At 41.2% G+C, this 16,774-nt stretch overlaps 1 protein-coding gene and 1 long non-coding RNA gene across 2 annotated transcripts; one reads left to right on the forward strand and one right to left on the reverse strand.

The window, feature by feature from the left end:
* The first annotated feature begins 35 nt into the window (after positions 1-35).
* LOC149111625 (uncharacterized) lies at positions 36-1,594 on the forward strand. The gene is made up of 2 exons (XR_016207019.1): positions 36-439; positions 805-1,594. It is a non-coding gene; the product is annotated as an uncharacterized LOC149111625 (long non-coding RNA).
* Positions 1,353-14,870, reverse strand: LOC110045689 (sodium-coupled monocarboxylate transporter 1-like). The gene is made up of 15 exons (XM_089288835.1): positions 14,304-14,870; positions 13,516-13,581; positions 12,656-12,707; positions 11,515-11,582; positions 10,413-10,567; positions 9,680-9,820; positions 8,988-9,117; positions 8,515-8,603; positions 7,738-7,850; positions 7,199-7,269; positions 6,962-7,048; positions 5,338-5,570; positions 4,080-4,180; positions 3,747-3,916; positions 1,353-3,121 (listed from the first exon to the last, which is right to left on the reverse strand). The coding sequence occupies exons 1-15, from the start codon at positions 14,652-14,654 to the stop codon at positions 3,008-3,010; spliced, it is 1,941 nt and encodes a 646-aa protein (XP_089144961.1). The 5' UTR covers positions 14,655-14,870; the 3' UTR covers positions 1,353-3,007.
* Positions 14,871-16,774: the final 1,904 nt, after the last annotated feature.

Here is a 16,774-nt window from a genome sequence, read left to right on the forward strand (position 1 = left end):
ATTAGAATTTGAAGTTAGAAATTGGCAGACGTATACCAAACAGTTGCCCACCATGCAACCCGGGGTGCCCTTTTTGGGGGCAATCAACTGTCTGGTGGTGTTCCAAACCCCTTTTTATCCTTTTAATCCCTCTTTAAACTTCCTAAAATTTCACTTAAATTCATGTGTACCCCTGCCTTAAATACAATTTTACATGAAACCTTCCATTTCCCCTGGCGAAAAAGATCGCGGCAATATATTGTGACATAATTGCAATATGCTTCCGGCTGAAATTTCAGAAACGATCGGTAATCACTTCTCTTAGCTCACCGAGCACTAGTAAGGGCGTTGGCCAGTGCTGAAAGGCCAATATTTGCAAGAGTCATGGCTTCGGTCACTCCCTTGATGAGCAATGAAAATGCGTGCTGCTTACCTCGACTTGGGGATTAACCAACACAGCGTAAGTCTACAATTGTTGTTTTTGTAACTGCATCGTATTTTGTTTCGATCGCTGAACTTAATTTGATGATCTTACGTTTTTTATTTCTCCTCGAGGTATCACGACTATTGACAAACAAAAACTGGAAATGTGTTCAGTCGCGATCGATCTTTGTATTTCTTTCCGTACAGTTCCCGATTATCCTTGCCTTCAAACAGGCAATTTTATCTTTTCAGCAGGCGCGTGAATTCTAATCAGTGACAATCCGAGTTTTCCATTCCTCTTGGCCTGGTTGTCACTGTGTGTTACGCAGAATGTAAGCATGGAAGATGGAACATAAGTGTTCCAAGGGCTGTTTTTAATATCGACGCTTTATCTCTTCGCAGATGTCATCTCCACTTGGGTATCAGGATATTACTATAAAGTGCTGACAGAAATTGTATCTTGAGTATCGTGGGAACTAACAAAACCGCACCAATGGCTGATCTCGAATGGCTGGAAGAGCACTCGTCTTCGCCGATGTCCTATGAACGGAGTCCTACAGATAACCTACAGTGACGATTGAAGACAAAAAAAATACATATAGAGAAACAAACTTTTTATCTCTTTCAATTTGCTTTGAATTGATAGTCTGGGAGCATATGCTTTCTCAGCCCCTCAGAGCACAGAGATCAAACTAAAGCCTGCTTAGCTCTTGGCAAAGCACTTCTTTGACAGGCTCCAGTGTGAGAACGACCACACCTTGGTACAAAAATGAACTTTTTTAACGAGTGATAGCGTAGCCAGAGAGAGTTACAGCAGTTAGTTGGGGAAGAAATAATTCACTCGCTCGATAAGTCAGTCATTCTGTAGATGGGTTGTAAACTTTTTTTTATAATTACATAAAAAAAGATCATCACCGTTCAACGAAAGAGTCCACACCAATACAAGACAGTATGATCACAAATTTTATTTCGTCGTTAACCTGAAGTTGCGTATCAACATTTTCTTTCTGACAAAGGTCTGTTGAACGTCGATGTTACAAAAATTATGTTAAATTGAGTACCGCAGTCCACTCGGTAGTGCATCACTTAAAGTATACATATGTGCTTTAAAAGCTCTGGATTAGGGCCTCACTCTAACAATTTCTAGGAAATCGTTATAAAAAGAAGCTCTGATTAAACTCGGAAAAGCTGGTAGTTACTTAATTAACACATTTTTCTGGAGTAGCTTCGACCCAACCCATACGTGCTTTTGATAACTTGCAGGCCTAGATCCAAAACACTCCGACTCTCTTGCAATATATAACGAGAGTTAAACCCGCCACTGAGAGTTACGATTTTAAATGTATTTACAATGAAAAACAAACTTTTATCTGTACTACACATAACCTAGCCCAGAGCTATTGTCACAAAACCCCTTAACATTCTCAGATTATTTCCATGAATCTTGATACTAGCTACCGTAAACTTCCGCTTATAAGCCCCCCCCCCCCACCCCCACGCTTATAAGCCCCCCGGTGATACTTTCATTTATCTGTACACTAAAAGATACATCCGGTTACAAGCCCCGCCCGGATGTAAGCCCCCTATAGCTTTCCTTGTTTCGAATTGTTTTAAAGCTTAATTAAAAACCAGTAAATGAAAAATCTATTTCGATCAACACTGCTATAACTCTTTTTAACCGGTTTTTCTATTCTGGTGATAAGCCCCTTCGGTATAAGTCCCCCCGTTCACAATCCCACTGATCTAAAAGCCCTTACGAAGTTGTATAAGCCCAGGGCTTAAAAGCGGCAGTTTACGGCATTTGTAACAGTCGGACAGGGATGGCTCGAAAACAGATCCAGACAACACCGTGCATACGACTTTAGGGCATATATTTCTGTTTCGGTACCATGTCAAAGTTCCCGGAACACATGTCAGCAGAACACTTTATAAAGTCTTCCAAACAAATTTAGGAAACCGTCATAAAAACCCCCGTTATTTTATGTTGGAATACGTTATAAGCTACACCCTACCCTTGCATTACCGCTTGAAATATAAAGATGGCATAACATGAAGCAGAAAATACTCTGTAATTGTAAGAAAGCGCTAGCTTTGTGTAGTGAAGAGAAATAGAACTCGTATGAGCAGACATCCTTGGAAAATTAGTTGGTGTTATCTTTTCTCGAAAATAGATTTTGAGATTACAAGGCGAATAAGGATGATTCACCCAGATATTAATCTCTCCAACTCGCATTTCTTATCTAGGTCGTTGCTGTTTGGAGTTTCCGCCCAGAGCCCCCTCCCCTGACTAAAAGACACCTTGGGCTCTGGAAACGAGAGTGAAAAGAGCGTTTTCACATGACGTCATGGCAGCCATATTGGTATTCCAAAACAAAGAAACGGCGGCCATGTTGGTGTACTAAACCACTCCTGTGAGATTTAAACTCTTTTCTTATGTAAACGTACACTTCCGTTTGTTCCAATAAATTTGCATGGCTGCTGGCCTGGTGAGTGAAAACGTTCTATAGTGTAAGGCTAAGCGTTAGGCGGTCACCAACGACCTAAATAGCCTGCGGAGCTTCTTAACTGGAAACCTAAAACTTGTGTTAAGAAGAAATCGGTTACATTACAGTTTGGAAGACTGAATAAGATTATCCGTGTATAACTTGCCCATTTCATCTTTCTCGGGCTTGTCACTTGGATCCAATGGCGAAGTTTCGTCCCAGTTAATTTTGATTTCCTGCAACGAGATACAGAGTGCGTCAAGTTGATGGCACTGTAAATAACACCTGAAAATGAGTGCTATGATTTGGCTGAAACCTTTCAAAGGGGTTAGGCCATCCAATTTTAGGCAATTTCAGCTCTTAGAATTCGCTTAACAGTAATGGCTTAAAACTGTTGACTGATAACTCCAAAGAAACGCAGTAAAGCCAAAGAGGAGCATGCATGGGCAAAATTTTTGGAGAATTTAACGGTTTAACAACGGCTTGGGATTTTTCAAGATTATGCCAACGTTATTTATAATTCTCAGAAATCATCCTTCAGTCTTTGATATGTGGAAAACATTTTGCCAATAAAAGACTCGTGGTGTTCAGCTAATTTGACCAAAATGATCTCTCTCAGAGAAATCGGAAAAACGTCTTTTTCATCGCTTGTCCTCACCCTAAAATGTATATCAAAGAAACTGCTTTTAAGGATTGCAAAGAGCACGCGAAAAAAAACAAAAACAAAAAACAATACAGAACAGTTTGTTTTTCTTTAGAGTTGTAATGTCAGCAGTTAAACCTAACCCTAACCCTAAAATAATAGCCTATAGGGGTAAACTGTACAAGATCTTTGAAGGTTATCTTTTCTTCTTTCCATACCTCTTGATGAATAGGCTTGCTTTCCTCAAGTTCTTCTTCCCTCAGTTTAGCTTCCTCCTCTTCCACAAAATCCCATTTAAAGCTGTGCCCAGGCAGCCAGGAAAGCAGCCATTCCTTTACCGGGAACAACAACTTAGGATCAATCACTCTTTCCTTGTCCTCCTTCGTTTCTTCAAAAAAAAGAGGAATTTGTGTCAACAGCCGCAGTTCACAAGGACCTTAGAGTGGTTTTCTCTTGCGTTTTTTTAAGCATCGTTCATGTAGTGACAAAATCAAATATGGTGGGACGGAATGAAATAGATGTGCAAGATAAATTGTCGGTAGTAAACTTACCAAGAATTAAACTCATTATAATTCCAACAACAAACGATGTTAGAACGGACAGACCACTGAACCAAAGATACGACATGCTGTAGAAATCAGCGATGGGGGCGCTAAAGGTAAACAAAAACAAACAGACGAAAAACATGAACGATTCTTTGCATTACTTGTTTCAGTAGCATGAATTTGTTACGAGTACTGCCACCCCACCCAGGATGGGTTGTCCACTGCAGGCTGCAACCTCGTACCCAGAGTGTTCATTACCATTGATCAGCGGTCGGACCATTGAAAGTCCAAAAACATCGGACAACCGGTTAAATTGCGCATGCCTATAAAATTGAAAAACACGTGGCTCAATTGAGACACTTTTTCCTACTTCTGCTGATTTCCATTGTTTTTAAAACCAATCAAAATCCAGCCTGTAACGGAAATCTCCAGAGTCTCTTTTTTCGTCAAGCTAACGCTGTAAGGAACGAAGACTCGACGAGATTGCACAGGCTGCTTCTAGCATTTTGTAAAGTTTCGTCAACAATTTGCCGGTATCTGCCCATATCTTTCCTGACTACATTACAAATAACCCACAAAATAAAAAAAGTATCCATCCCATGATATCTGTGGCGGCTACGAGACTGATTCATCAACTAATAATATACATAAAAAAATTACTCGATTGTGATTGGCTGAGAGCAGTGCAGTTCAAGTATTACACCAGTTCAAAGAGTGTAACACCAGTTGCAAATTACACATCGTAATTCTGGATTATGATTGGGTGAAAGACAATAGGAAATTTTCTAAGCCAATGAAATCACGTAAAATGATGACTTAAATTGCACTTGCCGAAGCGGCCCGTGCAATTTAAGCTTTTTGAAAAACTCACTCGTACTAATTAATTCCAAATTGAACTCGAAACGGTATGATTACCGACACAAACCAACAGGCTACAGATAATTAATGAAAAAACCGACAAAAAGTTGGTGAAGCCAGATATAGGACATGCTTGCCTTCGTTTGCTCAATTTTCCCGCGCTGAAAAACCATCCGAAATTCGCTCCGAAAATCACGTGCTGATGACGTCACACCCAGAGACTAGTGTGGTGTCCCTGCGAGGGAATAATTAACTGCTCAGCAACCAATCAAAGGCCATTCAACTGCATAATTGCATAATTACATAATTATATTGGTTTCGGGTCGTTTGTATTTTTGGTGACTGTAGAGGAAGGATTCAGCTATTGAACTAGAAGATCAGTTTCAAACAAAGAAAGAAATGTTACCTGTGTCCTTTGAAAGGATTCTTGATTATGCCATTTCCCCATTTCTCGAAGACTTCAGCAGTTGCGTTATCGTAGGTGCCATTGTAGAGTTCGGCAGTTCGCGTGGCGTTCACGTAGAAATCACAGCCCTGGACCGAGCGGAGGCCTGGGTACTTATTGGGTGGATACAACACTGATCCAAGGAATACCCAGGTTGTTAAAGCGGCACCGGTGAATACGCCAAAATATGCGCCCTGAAACAACAGGTGTTATTTCAAAATTACCTTCTCAATTAAGATAAAAACATTCTACCGGTACCTAAGGCCTATTCTACCGGTATAATTGCTAATGGTATAATATAATTTATAATCCATCAAAGATTTTGGCTCGCGCGCGATTGGCCGAAACGCGTCAAGTGACCGAATATTTCTCAGCTAAAACTGGGGAATATCCGAGGATATTCCCCAATTTTCAAAACCACGCTTGTTGCGAAAAATATTTTAAGGATAATAAACACAATAGTCTCCATTTGGCGCGAAAATATGGTCGGAGATTTGTCCTTGGACATTATCTGTTCCTCGAAACTCACAGTTTTCCTCGAGCTTCGCTCTCGGAAAACTGTTCGCGTCTCGGAACGGATAATGTCCGCGGACAAATATCCGAGCATATTTTCGCGCCAAATGGAGACTATTGTTTATATATTCTACCGATATAATAAGCTATGGGAGGGTGAGGTGAATCTCGGTTAGACTCGAAACTGACTAAGAGTAGTCGTTTTTTCGCTTAGTCCGTCGTGCGTAACGGGAAAGAAAACCTCGAGGAAAAAATGGCCGCGTTTGCGGAGCCGTACAGGGCTACTCGTGGTCTAACTCGAAACTGATATCAGCCAAAGTTTGGAAGATCAATCGGCATGATCTTTTCAAAACAATAAAAGAGCTAAACCAACGAACTTAAAACAAAGAAAACAAACAATCGCCATGTACCAGAGGAAAGAAAAAACGCTGATTGCTATAAAAAGCAAATTAAAGTGAGCATCCGTATATTTATGACAAAGAGAAAAACTTAAAACTTTAACTTGAATGAGTTCACAGCGATAAAATAAAAAAAAAGTAAATAAATAAAATGTTCAATTGGAACCTGAAACTAGAATGAATTTCCCTTAGCAGGTTACCCCCAAAAAGAGAAACGACTTTATTAGAAGGGTCTTTCAACTCATAGCTAAGATTTGAGATCAGGAATATATAAATCCAAGAATTTTTTCGCTCGCGGGCGACTGTTCTAAACGCGTCACGTTACTAAATACTGGGGAATATCTGAGTGGTATTCCCCAATTTTAAAACTGCGCGTGTTGCGAAAATTTTTGGAGGATGATAAACGAAGCTGACGGTTCCTCAAAGCTCACAGGTTTCCTCGTGCTAAGCTCTCGGAAACTGTTCGCTTCTCGGAACAGGTAATGTTCGCCGGCAAATTTCCGGGCATATTTTCGCGCCAAATGGAGGCTATTGTTTAACTGATAGCTGAGAAGCCGGTTTAAATTTTAACTGACAGATAAGAAATCGCTGAAAATTGAACTGATAATAACAGAAAGTTCTGATCCAGCTCCCAGAACTTTTATTGGAAATCAATTCTATCTGTTGTACATTACCTTAGAGTTAGCTCGAGGGACAAACATTCCAAGAAAGAAGATTCCCAACAAAGGTCCACCGCAGATTCCGAAAATACTGTACGCCAACTAAAATGAAACAGCAGCGTACTTAGCAATTACTGACGTAAAACAGTGATATCCACAACGAGTAATCGCACGACACCAGGAAAGTGGCGACACAAATGCAATCTCCGGTTGCGAAAAAGATTAAAATAAAGGCAAAAAACACAGACCAACCTGTAAAACCATGGTACCCACGTACTTTACAACAAAAGCTCCACCAATAACGATAACACCAAACGACAGGGCTAAAGACGAAGGAGCATCGATAAGAAATTTATAAGGTAGTCCCAGCACTATGTTAAAAGTTGGGCCATTTCCGAATTACCTTAAGCCTCTTTCTCATTGCGAGTCTTGGTGTCCATCTCTTCACATGAAAATAAGATTTCTTTCACATGCAAGTTAAACTCGTTTTCATATGAATGGTCAACTCAAAAATGGGCCATTGAGACACTTTCGGGTGGTAGAGGTGGGTAGGCTGGACATCTCCAATTAGCGGCGGATTCAGAGGTGCTAAATTAAAAAGCCAGATTAGCGGGAAGGGACGGTGAAGATTTATTTTTGCTAGAAAAAAGGGACATAGCGGAGTGAAAGTTGGCCCATTCTTACTTCAGAACGAGGGCAAGGGGATTCTTGTGTTTTCAAGCCAGAAAACAGGAGGTCCAACCTAATGGCCTATACCCTAGGTACGCCACTGTCAAGCGAGCACAACTCACCGACGATCTTGCAAAGCTTGGCAGCATCGGAGTCGGAGATATCCGGGATCTTTTTCTTCACGACATCTTCCAGGCTCACAAGAGCCATGGCATTCAGAGCTGAAGAGGCAGTGCTGTAGGACATGTGCATATTATGTCAGATTCAATAAAGAGGGGGGAAGACAGGGGAGGTCATTATGCGGGGGGCGACTCCCATATAAAAAGTACGGGGGTACTCGTCGGAAATTTAGAAAAGAACCCAAAGAGGTACCAAGATCCTGTTTTGTGGGAGGGGGGGGGGGGGGGGCTTGAGATGGTTTTCACCCCTAGGAGGTACCAATTCTAAAACAATAAATTATCTCCTGTCTAATTTTTACGGCTCAATACCCTGAAAGGTACTGTAAAAGCTCCCGCTGTGGACCTTTTGAGGCTGAGCACTCTAAGAAGTACTTAAAAGCGTTTCAACATCTGAAAGGTGTGAAGAGCACCGCCGTCCTTTTTATATGTGTCGTCGGGGGTCATTGCACGTACTTAACCAGATGGTGATCACACTTCAACAACACTCATCTTTGTAATGAGTTGCTGGCGGGATTTCCTGTTGCCAAAATAAATCAGTCCCTTGCAAAATCCCGCCAGCTACACAGGCTAACTAAAAACAGGAATCTGTCGGTGAGGATGTCGTTTCACGAGTAAAATCACTGATTTCCCATATCACGCATAAAATCATGTAAAATGAAACATGTTTCCGACTTAAAAAAGGGACAAAAGAAGAGGAACTAAAAACTATTCTACTGGTACCTGAGGGCTCCGGCGTAAAGACAAGCCGTAAACATTCCCGGCAGTCCCTTCAGATGTCCAAGTTTGTCGATCACGAAAAATGGGAGAGTCTGTAAGAAAAGCAAGCAAACGGACACTTCGGGACGTCACATGAAATTACAAAAGACCCTGCTTTCGAAACGTGTCTTGTTTGCTAGTCGTCATGCAACTGATAAACACGGTCTAGAACCATGGAGTGCTCTTGGTGCCCGATCCAGACCCTGTGATTTTTCGGCCCAAGACTTCGTAACAGATTACTGCGTATTTAAAAGATTAAAATGGCCGCCACGAAAACGAAGCGTCGATAGAAGAACATTCAGACAGAGAAAGACCGAATGACGCACAAAACAAATTCCAGCTAATTAAGTGGTAGTAACTTTCAGTTTTAATTTCAGTTCAAAATTTAAAATAACAAACGGGAGAATTAGTTTCGTAATATTTCATGAGCAATTTACCTGGTCATTGCTGGTGATAACCTCTCGAACACGTAGATCGCAATCGGAGTAAACAGCGAAAATAACAAGGCCATCCAAACAGCAGAGAGTGACAATGATGATCAACCCAGGCACGTTCAACCACACCGCTCTGTTGAAATAAACAAAAAGACAGACAAGCAATAAACAAACAATCCAAGAAACAGCCAATGCAACTAAAGAGGCTGCTCCTTTAGAGTGTGGCGAGGGTGGCGAGGTCAACCAGGATGACTAGCATGGCGAGAGTAGCGAGAGTGGCAAGGGTAGGCAGGATGGCCACGGTAGCCAGCTAGGTTGGCCAGGGTAGCGAGGAGGTGAGTGGGTGGCCAGATTGGCGAGGGTAGCGAGGGCGGAAAGGGTGGTCGGGGCGGACAGGGTGGCCAGAATTGCCAGGGTGGCAAGCGTTGCTAGGGTGGCGATGCTGGCAACAGCGGCAAAAGTAACCAGGATGGCGAGGATGCCAAGGGTTGTGGGAGTGGCCTGAAAAGTGTGGCCAGGGTCGCAATAAAATGTTTGATTGCCAAACATTATGTTAAATGACCGAAATATGGAAATGAATGTAGCCTACTCAGGGAAATTCAAGCATTTACAATTTCTTTGGATTGATTGCAATCTGTGAAAGTTACTAACTTTAATATTTTATTATTCATCTTAACAAAGAGAATTTTTGTTACCTTCTAGCATCCTTGTATGATCTTATGGCAAGGAAACGCTGAACAGCTGTCTGGCTGACAGTCCAGACTGGCATGGCAGTGAATGCACCCCCGAGCGTTAGTGTCCAAAATGTATTGCGGACCTTTGGATCAGGATTAAAGCTAGAAAAATGGATCAAAACTACAGTCACTCAAAGAACTTCACGTACCCGTCTTATTATTACAGTCGAACCTCTATTAAGCAACCAGTTATCAAAGTCCCGAAATTATTGTCAGTAAAATACTGTAAATAAAACGCCTATTAACCGGCCACCTCGAAGCGGCCAGACCACCTTTCGGACGTCCCCATGAGCAAGTTCCCTATGGTTCTTACCCCTACTAAGTGGCCACCCAAAATTTAACGAACGTAGTTTGGCTATGTTTTGGATAAGAAGTTGACAGATAAGAGTCTGAAATGGAATTTAAAGACTGATGAAAAAATTCAAACACACGTTTATTATGATGGTCTCAACGTGATCCTATGTTCAGTATAAAGTAATTGGCCGGATCTAAGTATTAAAATATCCAAATTTAACTACCGGCAATTTAGCGATCACCTCACATTTCCCCGAGGGTAGCCGCTTATTAGGAGTTCGACTGTCACAGTATGTCATGGTTACACATTGTATAAACCGTCCCTTCGACACTGACTGCTAAAGCCAAATACTTATATACAATTTTATTGTATAAATATCCATTTTCTAATTAAACTTACTCAAAGAAATTGAGGCGGTCAAATTGTTTGTTGATTCGCCAGACCTCGCTAAAGCCACCAACTTCAATACTGCCAACAATCACAACCACAATAAGTCCAGCGACCATTATCATGGACTGAAACACATCTGTCCAAATGACAGCCTTAAGACCACCCTGATGGCAGAAAAAGAAAAAGGATACATAATGGAACAATTTCTCCTGCTGCCTTAAACAGTGCATTGGTACTCATTTATATTTTAGGATGGGGAAGGGCACTGTGATTATTGCTAAGCAACGTTTCCTATGTTAGAGATGCAATGACCTATCATGGTTACTACATTGAACGTCCGAGTAACTGGTCTGGGCTTTTGGGGCCTTGCTTGGGTCGTGGTGCTTAAATATTCCCAAAGGAAAACATAAATACTTTAAATATTAGGCGCTGTCTTCGTTATCGCCATCGTATATACGTAAAAGGTCCGTACTCTGTCTTTTGGCAGCTCTGAATATTCGCAAAGCCGGCGTTTTCAAATTCCTCTGAGTTGAAGAGCGTTTACGAGAAGTTCCGTTTCGTGACGGATTAGTGTGGCCGGTAGGCCTAACCGTAGAAATAAAGCTGAATTTAACTATTTCTCCTGCGTAGTGTGGAGGGGGTCTTATTAGCCTGTTAGTGTAAATATTCTTACGTACATACTCAAACTTACGTACGTATTTAAGTCTTATGTAAACATTCAGGGCCACACGTTTGGCATTGAAATATGACAAGCACGGAAGAACGCCATCACCTAAGAGGAAGACCAAGGAATTTTACCTGTAACATACCTACTGCATTTCCCGAAACAAATGCGCGTGGTAGAAAAGGTATGGCATATGACGGAGAAACAAACCCGTTGGCAAAAAGTTATTTCTTAGTAATTTATTCTATTCGGGCAAGAGAATCCCTTGATTCAGGCTATTAACTCCGAGAAAAAGAAAATGTTTGCCACGGTAAATTTTACTGATCCGGTCGGACGAGTACTTTATGGGTTTTACTCGTCCGAGCCAAAAAAATCTGCTCTATAAGACATGCGGACGGGTGAAAGTTTTTGCCTTGTGATGGGAAGTTTTCTTTGCCATATACTTACAAGGCTTGTGTAGAAAGTACAAACTATTCCTGTTGTGAGAATAGAAGCTGACAGTGGAATTCCAGCAACTGAGGAAAAAATATTTATGTATCAATTTCAATTTCTCAACCAGACCAGTCAGCCTGTAAAACTGAAATCATAAAATGTTTTTAAAATAAATCAGCCTCTAGTTAGACCTGAGAGATTTACTATAGGAACACAAAATTTATGTGGTTCCAGGAAATTTCCGAACCCACCCCAAGCTAAGCTATTGGAAATTTCGAGGTGGAGAGTGTTCAAAACCCGAAAGTTTTTGAGGAGAAGTATAAAGCTAAACTGCATTTCCTGGATGTTTGGGGAAGGGGGTTTCCGAAACCATAAAAACTACTGTGGGAGGGGTTTGGATATTCTCTGAAATAAGGGCAAATGACACATTATAAGAAATTAAAGAAAAGCAGCAATAAAATGTGCAATGCCTTCTACCATGGCAATTGCTATGACCACATGGGTCAAAACTGGAGGCACCTTAGCCTGGAAACATTTTCCCTTTTGTTCCACACTATTGTGACACATTAACAGACAGAAATCATCTGCGGGATAGGCTTGAGTTTGCACCCTGGTGGGACAAGGGGACTTCAGGCAGCTCTGTATATAAATTACTTAATTGTGCTTAAATTACCGTTGAACCCCTCTTTACGGGCACCTCTTTATTATATGGCTAGCCCCGTGAGCGGGCAAGATGAAGCGAACCCTGCTTTGTGATTGGCTACCCGAGCGAGCAAGTGTGGCGTTATGTTGCCCGCTCGGGTTTCCCCGCTGTGTCCCGCAAGAAAATCGTGTTTTTCATCCACATAATGAATACTTTCTTGACCAAGCTTGTTCGATGGAGATGGCTGGATATTGACCTCGTTCTTTTTCTGCGTGTTTTTATGGAGGTCCTCTAGGTCCAAAAACACTCAAAAAAGAACTTGGCCAATATCCAGCCATCTTGACCTCACGCTTCGTCAATAACCCATATATATCACCAACAGTCCATTTGTCGCAAACAAACCAGATTTCGTATAATCTTTGAAACAGACATCTCCACAATACAGATTTTTGGTGTGTAGCTATTCAACGAGGTTCAGCACTAAATTTATTTTATTTATAGAGTGAGTCTTACCAGCTTCCAAGGCAAGGGACGGAGCGTAGAGGACAACAAAAAGATATAATGTCTGCAAAACAAATGAAAAAAAAAAAAAAAAGTCTTAAAATCGTCCCAAGTAAAACAGATGGAAAATATTAAACGGCAGTAGAGCAATCTGATTGGTTGGATTTGGTTATCAGGCGCCTGAACAAACTTAGTTGAACAATGATTTTTCACCAATCTATTTGATTTTCATGGAGAAAGTTACTCTGGTTACCGTGTGGCTCAGACTTTTTGCGGGAGTTTAATTTTGCGGATCGGCGATTTTTTGTATTTTACGGGACTGGTTTTTCTTGCTAGGTCTTTATTTTTTCCGATTTTCAGGAAGTCGCGTTTAATTGAAATTACAATATTTTCGTTTTTTTTTTTATTTAGCTACATCCAATCGACAAGTGAAACAACATTAAGAAACGCTAAATACGGTACTCACTTACTCCATTACAATTACATTTTGTCCTAGTGTGGCTGATTGCTTCAGCAATAGCTGAGCGAAAACTGCGCTACCACTTGACGAATATCCCTCGACTTTTATTTCTGAGCTAGAGAGACGCTTTAAATAAACGGGATCAAGATTCTACTTGTGATGTTTGCATGTATAATTTCGCCAGTGGAATAAATTGTTGAGGAAAAAATTTTTGAGGAAACTGTTGTTTCGCGGGAACTCATTTTTTGCGGATCGTGGAAAAAAACACAAAAATCGCGACAGTTAGAGTCTGCAAAAATTTCGTGCCACACAGTAGAGACTAGATGTCAGGTAAATAATGACATTCTGCCAGACTTGTCAACAACATGAAAAATAACATTATGATCACAGGTCATCACAAGAAATTACTTACATATTCCAGAATGAAAAACAGACAGCCAACCATCCTGACTCCAACAGAGAAGCGAAGCTCTAAATACTGAGATAAACGTTTGCAGTTACAAAGGAGTTATTTTCTTTCGAAAGTACAGTCTTCAGCTGAGTCTTTGCCGGTCGAATACGGTCATTGATGAAGAAGCCGGGGATAGTGTTTTCTTTCAGGACATAAGTTTTGTCATCATAGTGAACGTACATTAACATGTACCAAGAAGTTGTATTTTAATTGTACTCTTTTAACTATATTTTCCTTTGAATACACCAGTTATACGCGGAAACGTAAACCATTAGTCAATCAGTGACCCGAACTATTTTAAAACTGGGATAAACATCCGTCTAGTTCTCCAACAAAGTACCAGTAGTCGAATTATAAATGACCTTTCGCTTTCGAAGTCCTTCTAAGCGAGCTCGGCGAAGCTCGCTACACGAGACTGGTGGTATATCATTCTGTAATGTTTCCTGTTGTGATGAAAAGTAAAATGTCCCTTCCCTCACCTCCTCCGAATCGCAGGCAGATCATGCAAAGTACCCCCCTCCTCCTTCCAACCGCCGCCGCTCACCGGTGGAGGAAATATTAAATATAAGAACGATTATTTTGCATTGTTTTGCGACGAATATCAAGCGAACAATCCCGGGAGGCCACAAGCAAGAAGATGAACGGTTGCGTTTTTTGGGGGGCTACAAAACGAACATCGTGAGACTGCAATTAAAGTGGAATTCAATTAAAGTATTAAATTCGTCGTTAGAAAGAAAACCTTAACTTACCTCGTTGGCACAAGTGATATTAACGCGCCTAAACATGGGAACGAACACAACCGCTACAGTGCCGCAGATGATGAAGTATGAAACGATCAGGACATAGTATTGAGCTCCATACGTGTAAATTTCTGATGGAACCCCGAGCAAAGTGATCGCCGACAAATATGACACCAGCAGCGAAATGGCCACTGGAAAATGCCTCATTTTGCGATTCGCCAGGAGATACTCGGCGGTTGTTTTCTGTTTTCCTCCAGGTCCGCAACCGTACCATATTCCGATCAGCGCCGAGATCAGCAACATGATGGAAAAAACGACGTAGTCGACGATGCTGAATTTATCTCGAGTATCAGTAGCCATGTCTCAGTTGTTTGGAGTTGAGTGGGTAGCAACGCCGGTTAAATCCTAGCTTGCTAAATTCACGCGCTTTAGGCAGGGTGCAAGCAACCCAGAGTAATAAGCCGTGATATGCTAATGCACGCGAAGTGGACAATGAACAATCTCACGATCTATTCTTTCAAATTTGCATGAAACTGCGAAGGACCGGCCGCTACCGCATTCCTCGTGCGATTCAGCCGGCTTATTGACAGCAAACAAGCGTGTTTCATTGGATGTCGTGATCAAGTATTAAATATCGATTTCCGTTGAAGTCACGCAATTTCAAATCACTTAAACTAGACAGGACACTCAGTTGTTGTCTCGACATAAGAATTATGATCGTACTTATTGATTATTCATTAGGTCAGTTGCTATCAGCTCAGATTATACCTGCAGAGATTAAAAGTAGTAATCAATGCAGCCGAACTGGAGATCACAAGCGATTGTACGTTCTCACTATATCGATGTATCGTGGCCTGGCAATGTTTGATATTAATTCATGTCATCCGGTCTTCATGACTTGAAAAGACGGGGGACGTCTCACAGCCGCGATCTATGATCTAGGAAGGGGTGGGTCATAAGCTTATTTTTGTTACTTTTTTCAATGGGGCTTTTGTTCAACCATGAAATTGCCACGTTTTTTTTTTTTTTACTTTTTACTCCGTGACTGTTTCTATTTACTATTTTAATTCAAGGTTAGCAAAAGTTCTAGAGCTCATAATTTATTTACAATGAATAGTGGCTTTGAGAGCTGTACTTAAGTACACCGACATAACAATGAAGTTAAAGAGAACGTGACTGAAACTTAACTGGCGGTTTTACAAGAATGCGTACCACGCCAGAGTGATTTTTTTGTTCAAAGGCATATTTCGTTGTAGCACGTCTTAGAAAATGCGGATGCTCAAACTTAAGTTAAAATATCAGGTTGACGGCAGTGAGGAACGTGGAGACATTTTTACATTTTAACGTTTGTGGTGAAAAAAAAACTTTCACTTTCTGAGATGAGCGCATGGCACGCAAAGAACTCAGTGGAAAAAAGCGTGACCTGCGAACGTGCGGGAAATCACTACGTGAAACGTGACGAGGACCCCGAAACTTAGCTGAGCCTGAGGAGAGGGGGCTTGGAAGACTACAAGCTGGTCCTCTTTCGCTAAGTGCATCGTGTGTGATGCGAAAGAAAACCGTGAGAAAAACCTGAAGCCGAGAAGCGCTCGCTTCTCGCTCCCAAGAATTCACGCGGTCTCGCTCGAAGGACTAAGCGAAGGAGGGACTATGCATGTTTAGCTATTTTTAACGCAAGGTTAACCAGAGTTCAAGAGCTTATAATTCATTGACAATGGCCCGCGAGTTTACGAACTCATTGCCTGCCCTGTACTTCTCGATAGAATTAAAGAGAACGTGACTGAACCTTACTGCGCCTTTCAGTAACATAGGGAGTCTAAAATTCAAAGCTCAACCGACAAATGCGTTTTTCGCTACTGTCGATCAAATGTTCGGCGACTCCTCCCAGCTTCCGACTACTGCCGAACATTGTTTCGTTGTCTGAACTGTGCTCAACAATTTAATTACCTCGCGCTCGGCAGTAGTCGGAAACTGGGCGGAGCCGCCGAACATTTAATTGACAGTAGCGAAAAACGCATTTCTCGGTTGAGCTTTGAATTTTAGAGTCCACATGTTATTGAAAGGCGCAGTAACTAGCGGTTTTATTTACAAGGACGCGTATAGTGTTCATTGTGCACGCGAGGGTGAGTTTTAGTAGTTATACAAAGCTCTCTCGTAATAATAAATAATAATAATAATTAATAATAATAATTAATATTTTAAGAAGAGACCTCCAATCACCTAGAGGTGTTTTTCAGGGGGTCCTCTAAAAAATAAAAGTCTAAAATATGCATTGAATTAATGTCTAAAATACAGAAGTAATAGAAGCTAAAAACTTAAGACTACAACTAAGGTTTAAAACTAGAACTAAGATTAAAAAATATAAGCACCAACTAAGATTAAAAATGGTTCAGTAAAAACTGTTTCAGTTTGTGTCTCTTGGTATACCATGGAATGTACCAAGCCAGTTTGTATTTTCTTGGTTTACACACGAGCCTTTT

Source organism: Orbicella faveolata, unplaced genomic scaffold, assembly GCF_042242905.1.
Source record: "Orbicella faveolata isolate gen_17 unplaced genomic scaffold, um_ofav_v1 contig_2, whole genome shotgun sequence".
Classification (NCBI taxonomy): domain Eukaryota; kingdom Metazoa; phylum Cnidaria; class Anthozoa; order Scleractinia; family Merulinidae; genus Orbicella; species Orbicella faveolata.